This window comes from Dermacentor albipictus, chromosome 1 (genome assembly GCF_038994185.2).
Source record: "Dermacentor albipictus isolate Rhodes 1998 colony chromosome 1, USDA_Dalb.pri_finalv2, whole genome shotgun sequence".
NCBI classification, from domain to species: Eukaryota; Metazoa; Arthropoda; class Arachnida; order Ixodida; family Ixodidae; genus Dermacentor; species Dermacentor albipictus.
The window spans coordinates 284,447,436-284,465,146 of NC_091821.1; the positions used below are offsets into that span (position 1 = coordinate 284,447,436).

Genomic DNA, 17,711 nt, shown 5'->3' on the forward strand with positions numbered 1-17,711 from the left:
GGGTATGCAGCGTAGCATTTCAACATATGTATGCTGACTATGTATATATGCAAAACATATGTATGCTGACTTCAGTTCATTGCATGTGTTCGGCTTAAAGCTCAGAATTTGAAGCATGTGTTGTGAATATCACCTGGCCATTGGTTTCAAGCTCGAAATGGGTATGTATAAATGAGCAAAGGATAAGTGGAAAAAAGGAAGTATCATGGGCCTCGCATTGACCATGTTTTTATTGACTGCGATCGTCACGATCTGCGAAAAACAAGTGCCATATGGGTCGAGTGACTCGAGGCGAGAGCGCGCTCACATGCGTGGAGAAATCATGCGAGTACCTGGTGCACGTGAGTACGCGGAATTCTCGCGCGAAAAGTGTGCCTTCGCGTGCCACGAGCACGGAATAACCGCGTGTGTTGAGCAACAAACGCGTACACGTGCACCCGCGTCAAGCGTGCAATACGCGAACGATCCCTGCAATGAAATCCTATTTTCGTAGCATCGCTAACACCGCGTGCACTTCGCTTAAATATCTTCTAAAACAGGGCCGAAAAGCACAAGCAAGGTGAACTTACACCTCGCACACGCGCGTGTTTTTTGTAGGCTTGAAGTTCTCCCGGCCGATTCTGTGTAACCACGCAGAACTACGCTCTCGGTCATTTTTCCTGGTCGGAATCTAGAAAGAAGTCTTTCCACACTCAGTTCGGTTGCTGCACCCGAAGGCGCAGCAGCCACGCATGATTTTCTTGCGAACGAGAGCGCGACAAGCGGAACACAAAAAATAACGTAGGGAACCTGCGTTGCCTACGCTATAATTCCGCCGGCCCGCCCGGCGCTTGGAAGGTATATGGCACGCCAAAGTCACGTGGTACGGTTGGGCCAATGAACGCGTCGGCGGCGCGGGGAAAACGAATGCGGTACTCTGAAATTTTTTCCAGTGACTCTACGGCAAACTGCATCGCAACGCCATCTACAGGCAGCATCTGGGATCATGTCCGCCGATAATAAAGGGCACCCATTGGCTGCGTGAACCACCGTTAATCTAGTGACGTTGGCGTGAACTGCGTGGAGTATACCACTTTTGTCGGCGCCTGTACATATCCGACATTAGGGCCGTTGACCGAGCGTTTTCATGCGTCTCCAATTGCTGTGTCAGCATGTGTTGCCGGTGGGTGCCGCCGTAGATACGAAGGGCAAGGGTGTGCCTGCTGCTCAAAAAGCGATAGCGCTTAGTTTGACGTGCCACACGTTGATGGGCAAACCATCGAGCGCGACCGAGCGCACGCGGCTCGAACTGGCTGTAACGCTGTTGCTAAGGTATCTCACTCAACGTACTGTAGGTGCCTCTTCTGGGGGTTACGGCCGCCTTTGTAGAGGAATGTGTTTTCGTGTTGCGACGTAAAAGGCGGCTTGCGGTTACTTTGAAGGCAGCTGTGAGTGCAATGGTTATTTTCGGTCTACTGGGCCGTTATTTTGTAGCGATGCCTTTTCCGATTCTACGCTTTTTCAGGCTTTTCGCGCTTAGCCAATGGTCAGAGCGACGGTCTTCCCACATTATCAACGGGATCAGGCGGCCGTGTGTGGTGGATGATAAGAATAGCATAGACTAAGGCATAAGGGATCGCTACAAAATAGCGGCCTGATGGTTCTCACCAGCCGGCAGCGCCGTACCAAGCATCGTGGTGTGCATACTGCGGGCATAGCCCGGTTAACCATGCTCGTATGGGTAAGTGTCCTAATTGAATTTTTCTGCCTTTTGTTATATACGGCTTCTAGGCTTATGTGACCCGATCTAGGCAGGTGCTTCGAGTTCAAAACGATGTAGTGGTACGTGTGGTTTCGAAGTATAGACGAGAAAACCATGGCCAGGCGGCGCTACTGCGCCTCTCCTGACAGCGCCCCAATGTGGAAACGCCAAGCAGCGCGGTCGCGTCGTGGCGTAGTCTCCGCTTCGTTTACGTTGTGCCGTCCGCGCTTTTCTTCGCTGCTCGTTCTCACGGCGCTCCGTTTTCGACGGCGGCAGATCGCCTGCTTGCGCAACAGCGATGCAAAGATTGCCGTGCGGTTTCAAGAAGGTTGCCGACGCGGACAGCTTTTTTTCGTGGCGGCAACCTCACGATAGGGGTGCGTCTGCTTCCGAACGTGTACGGCGTTGAACAAATTGTGGACGGTGATGTGAGAGTGAAAGCCAAGTGCGTGTCACAGGTGTCCGACAAGATCGTAGACGACGTCGAGTTAGAGGTACGCACCATGTTCAGAAATTTAGCCACTTTTATTTCAATTACAACATAAGTCACACTGGCAGCAGGAACTTCTGTTGTCATACTACTCAATCACTGCAGATCCATTGGGCTGCTTCTTGACGGTTCCGTCACTTCACAAAGGCATGTTCTGTAGTCTGTTTCACACGTGTCTTGCTGCTGCTCAAGAGCTGCGTCGCTGCAGTACGAAAGCACATGTCCCGGTGGTGCTGACTGCTGAGAAGACTGTTGTGATTGCCATTGGTCTGTTTGGCGCCGCTTCCATCTGCATCGCATATAAACAGTATGTGTGCCTATTTGTTGTGGGGATTAAATTACTCCCAATAATATGTTTGCAAGGGTAACGTTCCTGTGATTGTGTGCATATATTATTCTACAAGAGTGGTACCACTACAAGTTATGATACTTGCACACTTAGATACTTAGAAAGCATGGGCAAACAACAAACATAACGCGCACGTCTCGAGCGGCTGCTTTCCGATCTGCCGCTTCCCGACGCACGCGACGACCGCGGCTTGCATTAAATACGGTCTGCTACCACACACAAGTGGCGCGCGGCCCCTTTCGTTACCTGCACAACTAGTAATTTAAGTTGCAGCGTTTGGATAAGGGAAATAATTCTCTTGAGCTCGTCCATGCCGATCGCGAGGGAAGGCACAGTGCAATCAAATAAATTCGGGGGTTCTAAGTGCCAAAACCATGCCAAAACCACGAAATCATTATGAGGCCCGCTGTAATGGGAAGTCTTAGGAATAATTTTAACCTCTGGGGGTTCTTTAACGTGCACAAAAATCAAAGCACACGGTAACAAGGGTGTTCTTGCATTTTGCCCCTTTCGAAATGCGGCCGCCTTGGCTGGGAATCGAGCACGCGTCGTAGAGCTTAGCGGCGCAACACGCATGCATTTACCGCTAAAAAACGGCGGATGCCACCACAATTCAACAACGCGACAAGACTAAACAAACGGCCGTGCGCTAAAAACAGGCATATGACTATTCCGCTTTCAAGATATTACACGCGAATGCGAAAGTATGAGACTTACTTGACTCGGCCGCGCAATGCAGTTATCCATGCTTGTGGTCTGTCCTTCTCGTACCATTTCCCAGGAAATCTGTAGAACTTCACGGGCGGCGTAGGACCTTCCGTGTTTTCGAGGCTGCTGTGGCAATCAACAACACATCAGTATTGCGTGCCACCTTTCCTGGCTGATGAGGTCGCACTCGGCATCGCAAAAGCCACGCGCACGAGCGCTCCCGCCGTACAGAACACGGGCGCGCGCCAGCGCAGCGACGACCCTCGAAACTTCCATCGGTCCGCTAGGGGAGCATTCGGCGCTGGTGCCGCGTGGGCAAACTTTAGGTTGCCTCGTCTATAGATATGTATACTCTGAATGTGTTCTTAAGCGTTATAACGTTAGTTTTCTGCTCTGTCAGAGAGGCTATGAATTCTGAGAAGAAAAAATGGCTGTGGCTTAGGTAAGGTTAAGCCCAGGATGCGAAGCATACTAGCCTTTATTTTAGTTGTTGAACCACTGTTTAGCCTGGTGAACTGCTGTTGCTTGGCTATATTTGGTTCGGCTAGACGAAGAAACAACTCATGCGTTACTCTGCTTCGCCTTGGACGCCCCGCATTGGACGCGGTGAGCGTCGAGCAACGCAGCGTTCGGCGCGGCAACGAAATGTGCGCCTGAGCAAGCGACGCATGCCTGAGCCTTAGAAACAGCTCGTTTCTAAGGCAACACCGCATTCACTAGAGGCGCTTTTGTACCGCTTTGAAGCATCGTACTCGTGGCTCAGTGGTAGCGTCTCCGTCTCACACTCCGGAGACCCTGGTTCGATTCCCACCCAGCCCATCTTGCAAGAGTTGAGCCAAAGCCACTTCTCCTCTGTCGTGACGTCACGGTGTCACGTGGTATTCAAGGCGACACCGCCGCGCCTGAGGAGCTGGGTTGAGCTCTCGTAATATGCTTCGCATAAAAAACGTTCATTTTGTCGCTAACGCGCAACCGCCCTAACATGTTTCAAAGCTCATGGTGTACCACTGCTGTCAAATGACGAGGGCCGTTGGCTTTAACAACGAGGCAGTCCATTACTAGCTACTGAGGCCAAAAGCAACATTGAATATGTGGTCTGTACGCAGCAGACCCAAATGAGGTGACTTGCATGTCGCTTACTAAGAATAGCAATGTGGGCGAGTAGGTATACGCGGTCATGGCGTGGTTTTAGCAGCGCGACGTACGAAAGCGCAAAAAGTATAAAGGTTCAGCAAAAGTACAAACACGAACGCTGCTACCTTTTCTTTCTGGGCTTTAGTGCGTCGCGCTGCTAAAATCGTGCCATGTGAGAGTGGGTGCGCAAAATAAATCCGACAACTAAGCACTTCTTATGAGCTGTGAATTCGAAAGCAGTAATGTTCAATTGAACGCCACTGAGTCGTCCTTCGGGTTTCGCGCTGCGAGTTTTCGAGTTTTGCTGCGGGGTATTTTACGGACTTTTGCGATTCGCATAGGTAATTTTTGCGGGTACGTGCGGGCAGCACGCACTATCGCCCCCTCCCCCCCCCCCACAAAAAAAAAAAACAAGCCAACGGACCACGGCTTCGGTGGGGCCACACCGCGCTGACGGCGAGAGTGCTCCGAGGGACGCCCTCACACGGGCCTCGTCACGCGTGATAAATTGCACTGCTCGGTTGCTCTGCTGCTGGCGGTCGCGATGAAGGGGACGGTGCATCGCCAGCACATGGCGCTGTCGTGCTGAAGCGGGGCATCAAACCACGGCCATGAGTGGGAACAAAGACCAGTTCTGATTGTTGTTTTGCTTATATTCACCTTGTCTTTCAGATTAGTGCATGTCGTCGCCGTCCACCTCTCGATTTTGGGCAACATCGCGCAAGTAGCCGCAACGGCGGCTACGGTGACGCGCGCTTTTTCACGTCGGCGCGATAGCGTGGGAAGCGCTGCACGGACGTCTGAAGCTATAGCGGCGGCGTTCTCGATGCCAAGGCGAGTAAGGGAAGTCATCGCGGTCGGTGGCTACTTTTCATCGCACTGAGGACCCCTTCAAGCCATGGAATGCTTCCGTGAATAAACTTTCACTCCTCAATATAGTTATTCCGATTCGTCGTCCCAATTATCTCTTCCTGGCCGTACTTTTGTAAAGTTTCATAACGGCCTACGCATTGTAGTAGCAAATTAAGGCAGTTTTCAGAGGCGTCGCTGATATAAATATTAAACGCACTGCTGGAGACAGTGCCGGAAAAGTAATCTCGACAGAAAAGCCGTGCCCTCAGTAAAGCTTGGGGCCTGTAACTTTTCACACTGGCGTGAAAGAGCGCGCATCACCGTAGCCGCCGTTGTGGCTAGTTGCGTTATGTTGCCTAAAATCGAGCAGCGGTGAAGGCCGGCGACATGCATTAATATGAAGGATAAGGTGAATATAAGCAAAACAACAATCAGAACGGGTCTTCGTTCCTTCTCAGTGCCGCGGTTTCATGCCCGGCTGCCGTCCGTTACTGTGCAACAGCGCCACGTCGTAGGCTATCGGCAATACACGGTCCCCTTCCTCGCAACCGTCAGCACCAGAGCAATTGAACGGTGCACTAGAAATTTATCAAGCGTGACGAGGCCCCGCGTGAGAGAGAATTCTGGCGTCACTCGGGGCACTCTCGCCGTCAGCGCGCGGAGCGAGATAGCAGCACCCCGGTGCGGCACCGCAGCCGCTCCGGGCACCTAAGCCGTGTCCCGCTTACTTTTTAGAGCGCAGCTCTTTGGCGTCCGTTCCTGGGTTTCGCGTCGTCGTCGGCGTTGTCGTCGGCCTCGTAACCAGCTCCGCCCCCCTTTCATCCCCCCAGCGCTAGCAGCGACCGACTGATACCGCTGGATGCCGCTGACGCCACTAGAGAGTCAAGATAACGTGACTGCATAGAACACCGTCGCCGCCATGCAGAAAGAGGAGGAAAGGGTCCCCCCTCCCCCCTGTTCTTGTGTGGCGGATAGGGTGCTCTTCAGTTGCCGACGCGCCGGTTATTTCACGTAGGCCCCGGCACGTCGACGAATACGTGACCACCTTCCCACGGCTAGACCTGGTTCTTAGCGCTGCGGAAGCGAGGGTATCATATTGTTTGTGTCGGCATCGGCGGCGTTGTCCCTGAAACCAACTCCGCAGCTGGGATTGACTCACTATCGGCGTCAGCGGCATCAGTCAGTCTATGCTATCTCTTCCCTCCTCCCTTTATCGTGTTGTCCGCTTGCTGCGCGCGCTTCTGCCCCCATCGTTTGCCGCTGGGTGTACACGCCGCCCCCCTCCCCCCTCTTCCTGCGAGTCTCCGGTTGTCAAAGCGCCGGCTCGAACTTAATTCCTTTCTTCGCTCCTCCTCCAATGCAACCCCTGTGCGGTGGCAATCAGAGAGCCAGATCGGTGGCGGCGGATCTGTATATGTGCACCGCCCGAGCCGAAATTGCCGCTGCCGTTCGCCCTGTGCGGTGGCAATCAGAGAGCCATCGTAACGCGTCCCACGGCTGTGACAACCTCGCGAGGCACTTGTATAGATCTCGTCTTTGAGAATCAAGCATTGGTGTACCAAGTCGAACATATATCAGTCTATTTCTCCGACCACAAAGCTTCCTTCATGACTGTCAAGAACTGTTAGTGGAGTCTTTGTTAAAGGAATACGTGTGAAAAATAAAAAAAAAATTCTGTGATAGCGCATACATGTGTTGCTCGATTTCTTTGCCTCAATCTATCGAAAAGGTGAAACAGCTTATTTGCTGCGCTCAAATTTCGCATTAGGAAGTAACGTAATCGTCGGTAATTTTTTTTGTCCGACAGTACCATAGCGGTATGTGCTGCCGGACACAGCAAGCAGCAGCTTAGGGTGCCAACGTCGCATGCCACCAACGGCCTGCAATGCCGAGGAACTGATGAAGCCGCATGGGCCAACAAGGCTGTTTCGCCCGCTTTGCTCCACCGATGTGAGCTCGTCCCATCGCTGTCAATGGGAATTTGCGTGCAGTTTTGCTGCTGCAGATTCCAGGCGTTTTCGCTCATTGGGACGTTTGATGCTTTCGCACAAGAAAACACCTTTTTTTCAGACTCATTCACACCTCTGTTCTGTCCAATTTCGTTCTCTGGTTTTCCTACTTCTGGAATGCTTATCAGTGTTGATGCACCTATTGCAACGTATTCTTCTCGTGCAGTGCCAAGCCAGCAGCCCTTGCCAACATGCAGCGTGCAAACAGAAGCATCGTTGCAGGAGTTCCGGGCCCCAAATATTGGTAATCATTTAATTTACTTGCACAAATTTACTTGAATTTAGCGTGACAACGATTGTGCGGCACTCAAGCGTGGTGCAGCGCGAATGTAGACATGATGGTGGCGAATACGTGAGTAAAAAGCGGCGCGCATCCTGGCAAATTATGACAAGCGCTTTCGGTCGCTTTTATTGTTCTTTTTGCTTCCGCGACGAGCGTACGCCCTGCAGAAAACGGGAGCAACGGCAAGTAAAAACATGCAATTTCTACTTAAATGGAATCTCGTTGCTGCCGTCGGCAAATAGCTTTGTCAGGCGTAAGATAATCGGAAGCCCGCGCTATGCTGTTAAACGCTCGCTTCGGACGCAGGTGATTGTACAGGCTCGTCCACTCTGCACTCACCGTGGCCGCGCTCCGCGGGCATAGAGTTTCTCACTACATTACCTAGAGGGAAATCTGGCGCTGCTGCGCTGTGGTATGCACGGGAATGCCGGTATATTGTGGATTCGGATTGGCATCGTTCTCGGAGAGACAGGACACCTTGAAGACGCGCTTGGCAAGTACCGTTCCGTCTGTCACAATGATTAATTTTCTACTAAAACAGCACGTGAAAAGCTGTTTTAGCTTTATTATTACGCGAAAACATGTTTTGTTTAACTATGAGAACTTTTTATTGTGTGTACGACTACATGTTACGTAAAAAGTATCAGCGGGCCGCTAAAGTTGGAGGACAGACAACAATGTTCGCACTCACTTTGAAACAGTTAGTCGTCTGTTTTTGCTTTTCTTCGCTGGGTCATGCATCGTGGGTGAGTAAAGATGTAATATGCGTGAATGGAAACATTTTATGAAGATTTTACTTTCAGAACGCGTTATTTGCGTAGCCATATCCACGTTTTAGACGAAGCCTCTTACAACACCAGCCAACACGAGCCTCGCAGACACATATACCGTCATTCCCATGACGGCACGGTGCCCTCTTAAGAAACTCCCATAGACGGTGGCGCCAGATTACCCTCTAAGTGTTATAGTGAGAAACTCTATGTCCGCGGGGCGCCAGTGCGTCCGGCGCAGGCGCACTCGGACCCAGGGGAGGCGCTTCGCGTCGTCTGCTACACAGCTGGAGCGCGCCACTCCGGCTTTGCTGCAAAGTACACTTCGCTAGACCCAGGTGACTGAGCGACCGAGGCGGCGTTGCGGGAAGGCGCACTTCACTTACTGGAGCATTTTCCAGCTGGTTCGGTCTACAGCTTGTGAACAGCCTGCTTAATCAATATACATTAACAGAAACAAGCTTATCACCACATAAATCACATAGCATGTTTTTATAAGTGATGAGGGTAAAAAATTGGAGGCTTATCAAGGTTATCAAGGCTTATCAAGGTTAAACCCAGTGGATGCTTCGCATCCACTGGGTTTAACCTTAGCGTATCTTTAGCGTTTGGAGGCATCTTGACCGCATACACGCCCAGCGCAAAGACGCTGGCGCGGTTGCGGGCACAGAGACTGACGCGACGGCGGGCGCGCGCCGCTTCATCCCTGGCGTGACGTCACATATCACGTGATGCAGCGATGGTGGCGCCGCCGCCGCGTTGCGCGTGACGGCGCGAACCGAAGCGTGGAGGCCTCCGCCGGGCGACGTGCGACGGCGCGATATGAGGCCCCATATGCAGCCGGTGTGACGTCATCACTTGACGTCACATCATGTGATCTCACTTCAGAGTCAATGGTGGCCACCGCCGGGAGGCGACCGACGGCGCGATATGAGGACCCATCTGCAGCCTGTGTGACGTCATCACGTGACGTCATGTCACGTGACCCCACTTCAGGGTCAATGGTGGCCACCGCCGGGCGTCGCGCGAAGGCCCGAAACCTACGTTAATATGCTCCGCATAAAATAGTCATTTTTTCGCGCTCTTTATTAGGCTGGGGCGTAGAGGCGACGCTTGATAGTCGTGTCAGAGACGTCAACCAGCCAGAGGCTGTTCTTAATTTCCCGAGCGATAAAGGTCGGGTTTGAAGCAGCCACCGCAACAATGGTCATGTATTCAGCTTCAGTGGTCACTGTTTGCCGGGCTTTACGGGGAGCATCCGCAATTCTTCCATCCTTCTTGTAAGCCTGGACTATTCGATTCACTGTTTTCAGTGGCCTTTTTGTCATCTACGATATAACGCGCTGAGAATAGTTTTGTAGGCAGCGATCTACAATGCGTCGTCTTTCTTTTTCCGGTACCGGCGACATGGCCAGTTTCCGAAAGTGCACCGCGGAAATAAAATCCTGCACTGTTACAGCGTTTTTATTGACGAAGTGCCACGGCAACCGGCAACCGAACAAAATGCAATTTATCATGCAAGTCGACAGAAATGCGTTTGATGGAAACACCTCTGGTGTCTTTCGATTTGGCGAGTCATCCCAGAATCTTTAACTCGTGAGCGGCCAGTCACTCACTTGAGCAGCCGTTGGCTGCACCACATCACCATATTGAGCTAAAATGGAGTAGCATGACCTAAGCCAAAAAATAGGGGGGGGGGGGGGAGGCTCGGCGGTAGATCCGGCTGACGCCCATGGTCAGTTAAAAAGTAGACTGGCCCGAACATAGCAATCGGGCTTGGGCCGGGCTTCGCTTTTACAAATGTCGAGCCCGTTGGCCGACCACTGGCATGCTGTCGGCAGACGACACCGGGCCGCCCTCACGACCGCCGGTTTATTTATCGTGGCCACGTTCGTCCAACACACGGACCGGCCACTTCCCCACGACGGCAACAGCATCGCTTGTTCAAGGCAAGGGTTCCGGTGCCGTATTCATATTTGGCTTTTACCCACTCAGCCTCGCCACCCCCCTAACCCCGCCCCCCGCCCCCCCAGAAAAGAGAAATCAATTCCTCCTTTTCTCCAAATTTATCCGATGCCCACCTATATGGCGTAACGCAGAGGCCATGTGCCGCTTCGGGACGCATACCGCACAATTATATGCTAGTGAGACTATCCATATGACCTATTCTGAGGAAGTACTGAAATGAAATACAAGCGAATAACGACTTAATTACCCGGCAAGACGTAAATTAAGCTAGAAAACAGACATGTAGATTATAGATTTTCCTCTTCAATTACCGATTCAAAACGGACAGAAATGGCATTCGCATGCGGCGTGCATCGACTCCAAGGAGAAAAAAAAAAACAAACAACCAAATAAACGACGGCGCCACATGTTTCACTCCACCTAATCAAAGTAATCAAATAACTGACCGACGATTCCTCTAAATAAGAATGCGACTTCTCACGTCAGGTAGCCGTCAAAGGACCGGCACCGCATCGGCGATTTTAACCAATGTGTGACAACAAAAATGAATTTTTTTACATGATGTAGGAGGATGAAAATGGGGAGTAAAACTGCCGCCAAATCAGTTGCTATGCATGGGAGAGCCCTTTCCTACATCGCGTAAAGCGCTCCATGCACCCCTACCAGCGACATTAACGCGTCAATAAGAAAGTCGCGAAGTAGCGGATGTCACTTCTTAGTTGCTGTCGAAATAATATTATTGCCCTCTTTAACAATAAAATCGATGGCAAACATGATGATGCATGATTGAACAATCGCTCTCTAACTTTCTGTGAAATTTATTGCGGGTTTCGGTCGCTTTTTTAGGTCAATTAAGCAAATTCGTTCTAGCATCAAGACATGCGCGAAATGGCGCGCTAGGCTCATCACATGATGACTCCAACGAAGAAGAGCGCGCCTAATAGGTTTCTCGGTATGCACTATACCAAGTGCTGTGAGAGTGAAATAAAATGGCACCAGCCTAATAAAGAGCGCGAAGAAATGACTGTGTTTTTTCCCTCATCACTTATTGAAAACATGCTAAGTGATTTATGTGGTGATAAGCTTGTTTCTGTTAATGTATATTGATTAAGCAGGCTGTTCACAAGCTGTAGACCGAATCAGCTAGAAGATGCTCCAGTTAGTGAAGTGCGCCTTCCCGCAACGCCGCCTCGGTCGCTCAGTCACCTGGGTCTAGCGAAGTGTACTTTGCAGCAAAGCCGGAGCGGCGCGCTGTGGCAGACGACGCGAAGCGCCTCCCCGAGGTCTGCCTCGATGTGCCGGACGCACTGGCGCCCCGCGGCCACGGTGGGCCGTGTTCACCTAGGAGTGGACGAGCGAGTACGTCACGCGGGCCGCCATTGGGTGTGTGGCGCTGTTCTTGAGATCGACATACACGCGCAGTGTTAGCGTATGTCTCAGTTTCCCGCACAGTATGGTAAATATTGGAGAGCAAGCCCTGTTCCTATCACCATAATTAGGATAATTCTTGTGGTCCCGTGAAATGTGAATTTCTGTGTTATTCGTATTTAAGGCAGGGGATGGCTTCAAGCAACAAAAATCTTCAAGAACAAAAAAACGCTTGTTGCAATTGAGTAAATGCGACACCTCTGCCCACATATTTCCCTTAGAGTTAGCCTTAGCCCAAAGTTATGACGCGTGGCCATAGTGAAACTGCTGTCAAATAATAAGGCATGAGAATTAGCTTTAGATGCTACGGCACTTGCACGGACCTTAACATTTTGGAAAGTAGTAACCTTGCTCTGCAGATGGGGATCATCCGGTGTGCAATATTTCAGGCGTGCGTATACGCCGTCTCCAACCGCAAGTGATGCAGCCCACGGATGGGCTTGAAGCAGCTCGCCGATCTGAAGGTCGCAAAACTAGCAGCTTCTTTTAAGATTTCTACAGTTATCCATCCCCGTGAACTCGAACTAGGCAAGCCAATCATACTTACGTAATTACCCGATGCAACAACCATTTTGTGTTGATAATTGTTTGTAGACACTGCCAAGCGGCAGATTGGAGCTCAATCTTTAGAAGCGTAACAATTGGTGCGTTTTACTTGAAATTTTTATAGCTATATCAATGGTCTAATGCTGCATTCAAATGCTAGCTCATTTTATCACACTCAATTACCCATGAAAATTGTATCAAATTACAGCCGATTCATTGGCTTCTTTTTTCAAAGTGATTTTTCTTGCGCGCATCGCCAACAGCAAGAACAGCAGCACAAAATTTTCTGTACAGATCTAGGCGTATTGGTATAAGTACAATGAAGCCTTAAGCCACCTTGGGCATACCTCCTTGATCAAATGATGCCCTGTCCGTTTGTATTTTCTTATGTTATGTCTATTTTTATGGCACCCTTTAATAGGTACATTGAACAGCTACCAACTCACCCATGAAGTTGTTCTCTCGATACAGGTGCTCTGGCAGACCGAATCGATCTCAATACATGTATTCAGACGTATCTTAAATTAAAGAAATGGCTTCAAACGGCGCAGCAAATATACTTGATCGAAAACATCCTTAATATCATGTTTTATTTAAATATGATATTCTTTCTAAAAAGCATGTTTATGTTCAGAACGGAATTAGTGCCGCAGGTAGTACAGTACCTAGCAGTGACGATACCGATTGGACCAGACCGCAGCTCCTAAACATCTGTTTGGTTTTTCAACAACGCAGATCCACAGCCGAGTGGATCACGCCTTCTGCCAGCGAGCGAATTGTCTACCAAGCTGAAAATTAAGACGTCGGCGCGGATAGAGTGAGAAATATTACAGCTGGTTTAGTAGGGTAGCATGTCTGCTCGAAGTGTGGATTTTTTTGTACCACGTTCAGTTCGTTTGCACAACATACGAGAACTGTACATAATGGCACTGTGACTTCATTTGTGTGCAGCATGTGTGGAAGTAATTATTTCTTTCTGAAACATTATCAAGAGCACCACAGAAGATGTAAGATTAAACATTCGGAAAGTAATAAGCCACGAAAAAGAGTTCATTCAGTTCAGAAAAAGAGAAAAATTCAGAAAAAGAGTTCATTGATCTGATCTCGTCCCTGCTTCTCTAGAGCAGCAGCCGAACAACTATGGCATCGTATCCAGTATGATGTTGGGCCTATGCCGGCGACTAGAAGGGCGACATAAGTATCCGAAAATATGCATTGACGACGTCGTTCAAGAAGTAAGCAATATGTTCGCCGTAGCTGAATTTCCCATAGACAAAGCTAATATTAAAACAGACAGGCTTCGCAAGCGTTGCTACGAGAACGCTGGCATATACGTGGATCCAACTGAAGTGCAGCTGGAAGGAACAGAAAAACATACATTGTAAAGCTTGAAGATCTCCTAGCGAATCATTTGAAGCACCCGGAGATTGTCACCCACGTGAGAAACCTTCGTCAAAGCAAGCATGATTCCATACTTGAAGACTTTTGTGACGGTGGTAGATTTCATTCCCACCCAATTTTTCAGAAGCGAAATAACATTATCTTGCTTAGCCTCTACTACGACGACATTGAATTAGCAAATCGCATTGGTATGAAGAGAGGAAGCCGAGGAAAATTTACTATGTTCTACGTATCGCTTCTAAATCTCCCACCTCATGAATGCTCCAAGCTAAGCAACATATTTTGCTAGGAGTTGGCTACACTTCCCATTTGAAACAACACACAGCACGTCTGGAATTTTTCACAATTTCACAACAGTGATAAAGGCTCTAAGCACTGAAGGGATGAACTTTCGCACAAACCGGGGCACAGAAACCTTTTTTGGTGCTCTCATGACCGTGACAGGCGATGCTCTGGCTGTACATTCATTAGCTGGTTTTAAAGAATTGTACGGCAGGAACGAAACCGTGCAGGGCCAAACATGTCTGGTGCAAACGGCCGGCTATGCACAGCCGAGTCGGCATGGAGAATGCATTGTCATGAACGAACGCGAGACAATTGCACAGATGGAGCAGCTAAAAGAAAGTACATGCGCTGCAGATCGAAGTAAGCTGTCCAAGGAGTTTGGAATAAATGGAGAGTCCGTGTTGACCTCTATTCCTTTTTATTCTTTTGACAAAAGGCATTTTGTTTGACCCAATGCATGTTTTACTAGAGGGAATTGTACCGAAAGAAATTGCACTTTTGTGAAAACGGCAGTGAAAGAGAAAACCTGGTTTCCTCGTGAAGAAGTGAATGATGCCCTAAGCCTATTCAGTTTTCATCGCACGGTAAGCAGCAGTGACCGGCCAAGGATAATCGAGCGGGATCGAACTGTTATTACTTCTGCGAGTGCATCGCTCGTGCTAGTCCTGCACCTTCCGTTGATTCTGGCATCTTTCTTACCCCAAAATTCAATGCATGTGCGCAGCCTTGTCCGGTTAGCACAGAATACTCAAATAATATTGTCTCTGATTTTCACAGCAGAGGCCGTTGGCGACTTAGAGGAACTGATTGCTGACCACCAGGAAGAGTTCTTAAAATGCTATGCAGAAGACGCAATGTTTACCAAGCTACACATGCTTCTGGACATTGTCGAAGAAATTAAAACCCACGGCCTGGGCCGCCATCACTGGACTATGCGATTGGAAGCCAAGAATGCTCTCCCCAAGTCAATTTTTTTTTTTAATTTCAAGAACTTGCTGTTATCTGTCAGTGACTTCCTTCAGTCCATTCAATCACATGCTTTTTGGAACGACGATGGCACTTCAAGGACAGGGGACGCTACTAATAAATTAAGCTTAGTCCCTTTGTCCTCGATGAGAAACATTGTGAAGCTGGACTGCCTCATTGTGATGTCGGCAAGGTTGCCCTCTCTTCTGGGTCTGTGGGCGCACGGAACGTAATGCTCAGAGTGAATGACGTAGTTCCCAGTGGTACACCCCATCGGAACCCGTGCTTTTGTAGAATATGACATAGTTTCCTTTGTAGCTCATATTTTTATTATGCAAGGTACAGAGCAACATAGCATATGTGAAAGAAGTTAACGCAGTTTTGGGAAGGGAGACTTGTCACGAAAGTGTAACTTTTTTTTTATTGCGATCAAGGCTTGCCCTTAAGGCATAATTCTTGGAGCGTATATGTAACTCTCCTGCGAGCTTCCTGCTTCAGCGGCATGTGTTTGTGTACGAAGGGGATAGTGAATATTCATGCCTCAAAATATCTACACTGCTTCCCACATAGGTTCCATACAATAACAGAAGTTCGCCGTGCACAGTTTGTATAGATTTATCCAGTCACTATAAAAGAATTCCTGCTATGTAAAACAATGCAACCATCTATAAAAATTTATCTTTTGCTGTCAGCTTTGGTATGTCGAGTGCCGTACGCTATTTGTTATTTCATTGGGGCACATGATATTTTGTGTGGTTATTGCGTGATGTCCATGTGCGGTTACAAGATGTTATACAAAGGCAGATGCTTGGAGAAGGAACACATTGAGTGTAAAATTTCATCTGCTTCAACTTAACGTAGCCTTTTTGTCACTGTTTAAAGGAAGAAAACAATGTTTCGATGTGTTGTTTTTGCATGCTCAAGAAACTGCGATGTGTGTAGTTGGACTTCCGAGGCTTAAACACATGTCGCTTGACGCCATGAGTCACAGCGGTGCCATATTTCTTGTGCAAAGAAAACTGTTTTTAATGAAGATGTGGCATGTTGTCGAATAACAGTTTTTTCAATCAAGTTAAATAGGCTGTCATTCTGATTCCTTGCAGAAAACTCTGGCAAGTCTTCACTGGTCACTAGACAAGCTGCCAGAGTTTTCTGCTTTCATTCAGCCACTGCTCAATGGAATGGAAATTACGGAAGAACAACACCGCGAACAGTCGAACCAACTTCGCCATGAGCTGATTCATTTTCTCGAGTAAGTAATACACTAAGGCATGGTTGTACGTTTCTCAAGTATTCTTTGAAAATAGTCAGTAAATTTGGCAAGCACTGGCTTGAGTTTCTATATCTAATGGTATTACTTGTACTTTCACGTGCTACACGCCTGGTTCTTAAGTGGACATGACAGAGCAGCAGCCATGCGGACGTATCCAAACTACCGCTTTTTAATGCAGATACTACTGGCTTGCGGATCCAGCTATCGTCCACCGGATTACATCTCGGCGATCTCGCCGGCTCTGCAGCGTATGCACAGCCCATTGCTGGCGACAAACGAGCGTGGTCAAGGTACGACGCCTTCAGCGCCTTTGTCGGGTCAGCACCGCCTAGCGCTTCCACCCAATGTCTCTACGTTCAGGTTACCCTTGTCCTTGATATCGCCAGCCCCATCGACGGAGGCATCACGGTGCCGCAGCACGTTGAACCCAGTGCTACACGCCTGGTTCCTCAGTAGTCATGAGCGCAGCAGCCATGTGGACACATCTAGACTTATGCTTTTTAATGCAGCTTAGTCCGGGTCTTTCCTTGTTTTGTAAACGTACAAACAGTGCGAACCTGCTGCTCTTTCCCTGCCCAAATGTTTTGTTTAGCACTGTTATTGAATGTCTGCGTGGGCTCAAGTTGCTCCTTAAGGGCGGAGATATTGATTGAAACCCGAGACCTCCTAAGGACGTTCCCAACAAGATTAATGCCGACATTGTCGCCTGACTGAAAGCTCTGAATGGCAAAATGGACAAAAATCACGCACAAGTCCTGTCACAGGTTAGCGACTTAAAAGAAATGCAAACAAATCTTGAACAGCGAATGAGTGTGTTCGTGATCGATTAACTGCTGTTGAAGCCAACGTCGCTGCTTCACAATCCTACCCTGAAATTTGACATGGCCCGTACAGTATCAGGCGCTGTTCACATCGAAAGGACTGCCTTCACCAGATGTCTAGACGAACTCGAGGATCGCTCATGGGATGAAAATTTAGTTTTGTAGGATGTTTTTGATCAACAGTTTTCTCAAGAAAATTTTCTCAAGCACCATCATCACTAAAACTCTTATTGTACACAACTTACATTCGCCCACAACTAGAGTACGCGTCATCAGTATGGGACCCCGGTCATGACACCCTCATACAGTCTCAGGAGGCAATACAGAATCGATCAGCCCGTTTCATTCTCACCAACTACCAAAGAACTGCGAGTGTCACTAACATGAAAGCTCTCCTTCACCTCCCGCTGTTATCAACCCGTAGAAAACTATCTCGCATATGTGTTTTCCATAAAATCTACTACCATAACACATATTTACGTTCTATTTTTGTCCAACCCCCACCATGCATTTCATCTCGCATAGACCACCGCCAAAAGGTAAACATTCCGCACTGCAACACCGTCGGCTTTTCATATTCATTTCTTCCCCAAACGAGCAAAGATTGGAATAACTTACCCGCATTACTTACAAGCATTATTGACACCAATAACTTTAAAAGCACACTTCAAAGCTTCATGTTATAAA

The 17,711-nt window shown here is 48.9% G+C and overlaps 1 protein-coding gene across 4 annotated transcripts; it reads left to right on the forward strand.

Annotated features, from left to right (window-relative positions):
• The first annotated feature begins 1,241 nt into the window (after positions 1-1,241).
• On the forward strand, positions 1,242-17,270 carry LOC139057142 (uncharacterized). 4 transcript variants are annotated; one of them, XR_011512587.1, is made up of 6 exons: positions 1,300-1,427; positions 1,505-1,720; positions 7,450-7,527; positions 13,014-13,095; positions 16,034-16,182; positions 16,382-17,270. XR_011512587.1 is itself a non-coding variant. In XM_070534920.1 (6 exons), exons 2-6 carry the CDS (start codon positions 1,637-1,639, stop codon positions 16,657-16,659), a joined length of 519 nt encoding a protein of 172 aa, XP_070391021.1. In that variant the 5' UTR covers positions 1,300-1,427; positions 1,505-1,636; the 3' UTR covers positions 16,660-17,270. The 4 variants fall into 4 exon arrangements, 2 of the variants coding, with proteins under 2 accessions (XP_070391021.1, XP_070391025.1); XM_070534920.1 differs by lacking the exon at positions 13,014-13,095 and having other exon boundaries at positions 16,382-16,493; positions 16,564-17,270; XR_011512588.1 differs by lacking the exon at positions 1,505-1,720 and having other exon boundaries at positions 1,242-1,311.
• The last annotated feature ends 441 nt before the right edge of the window (positions 17,271-17,711 follow it).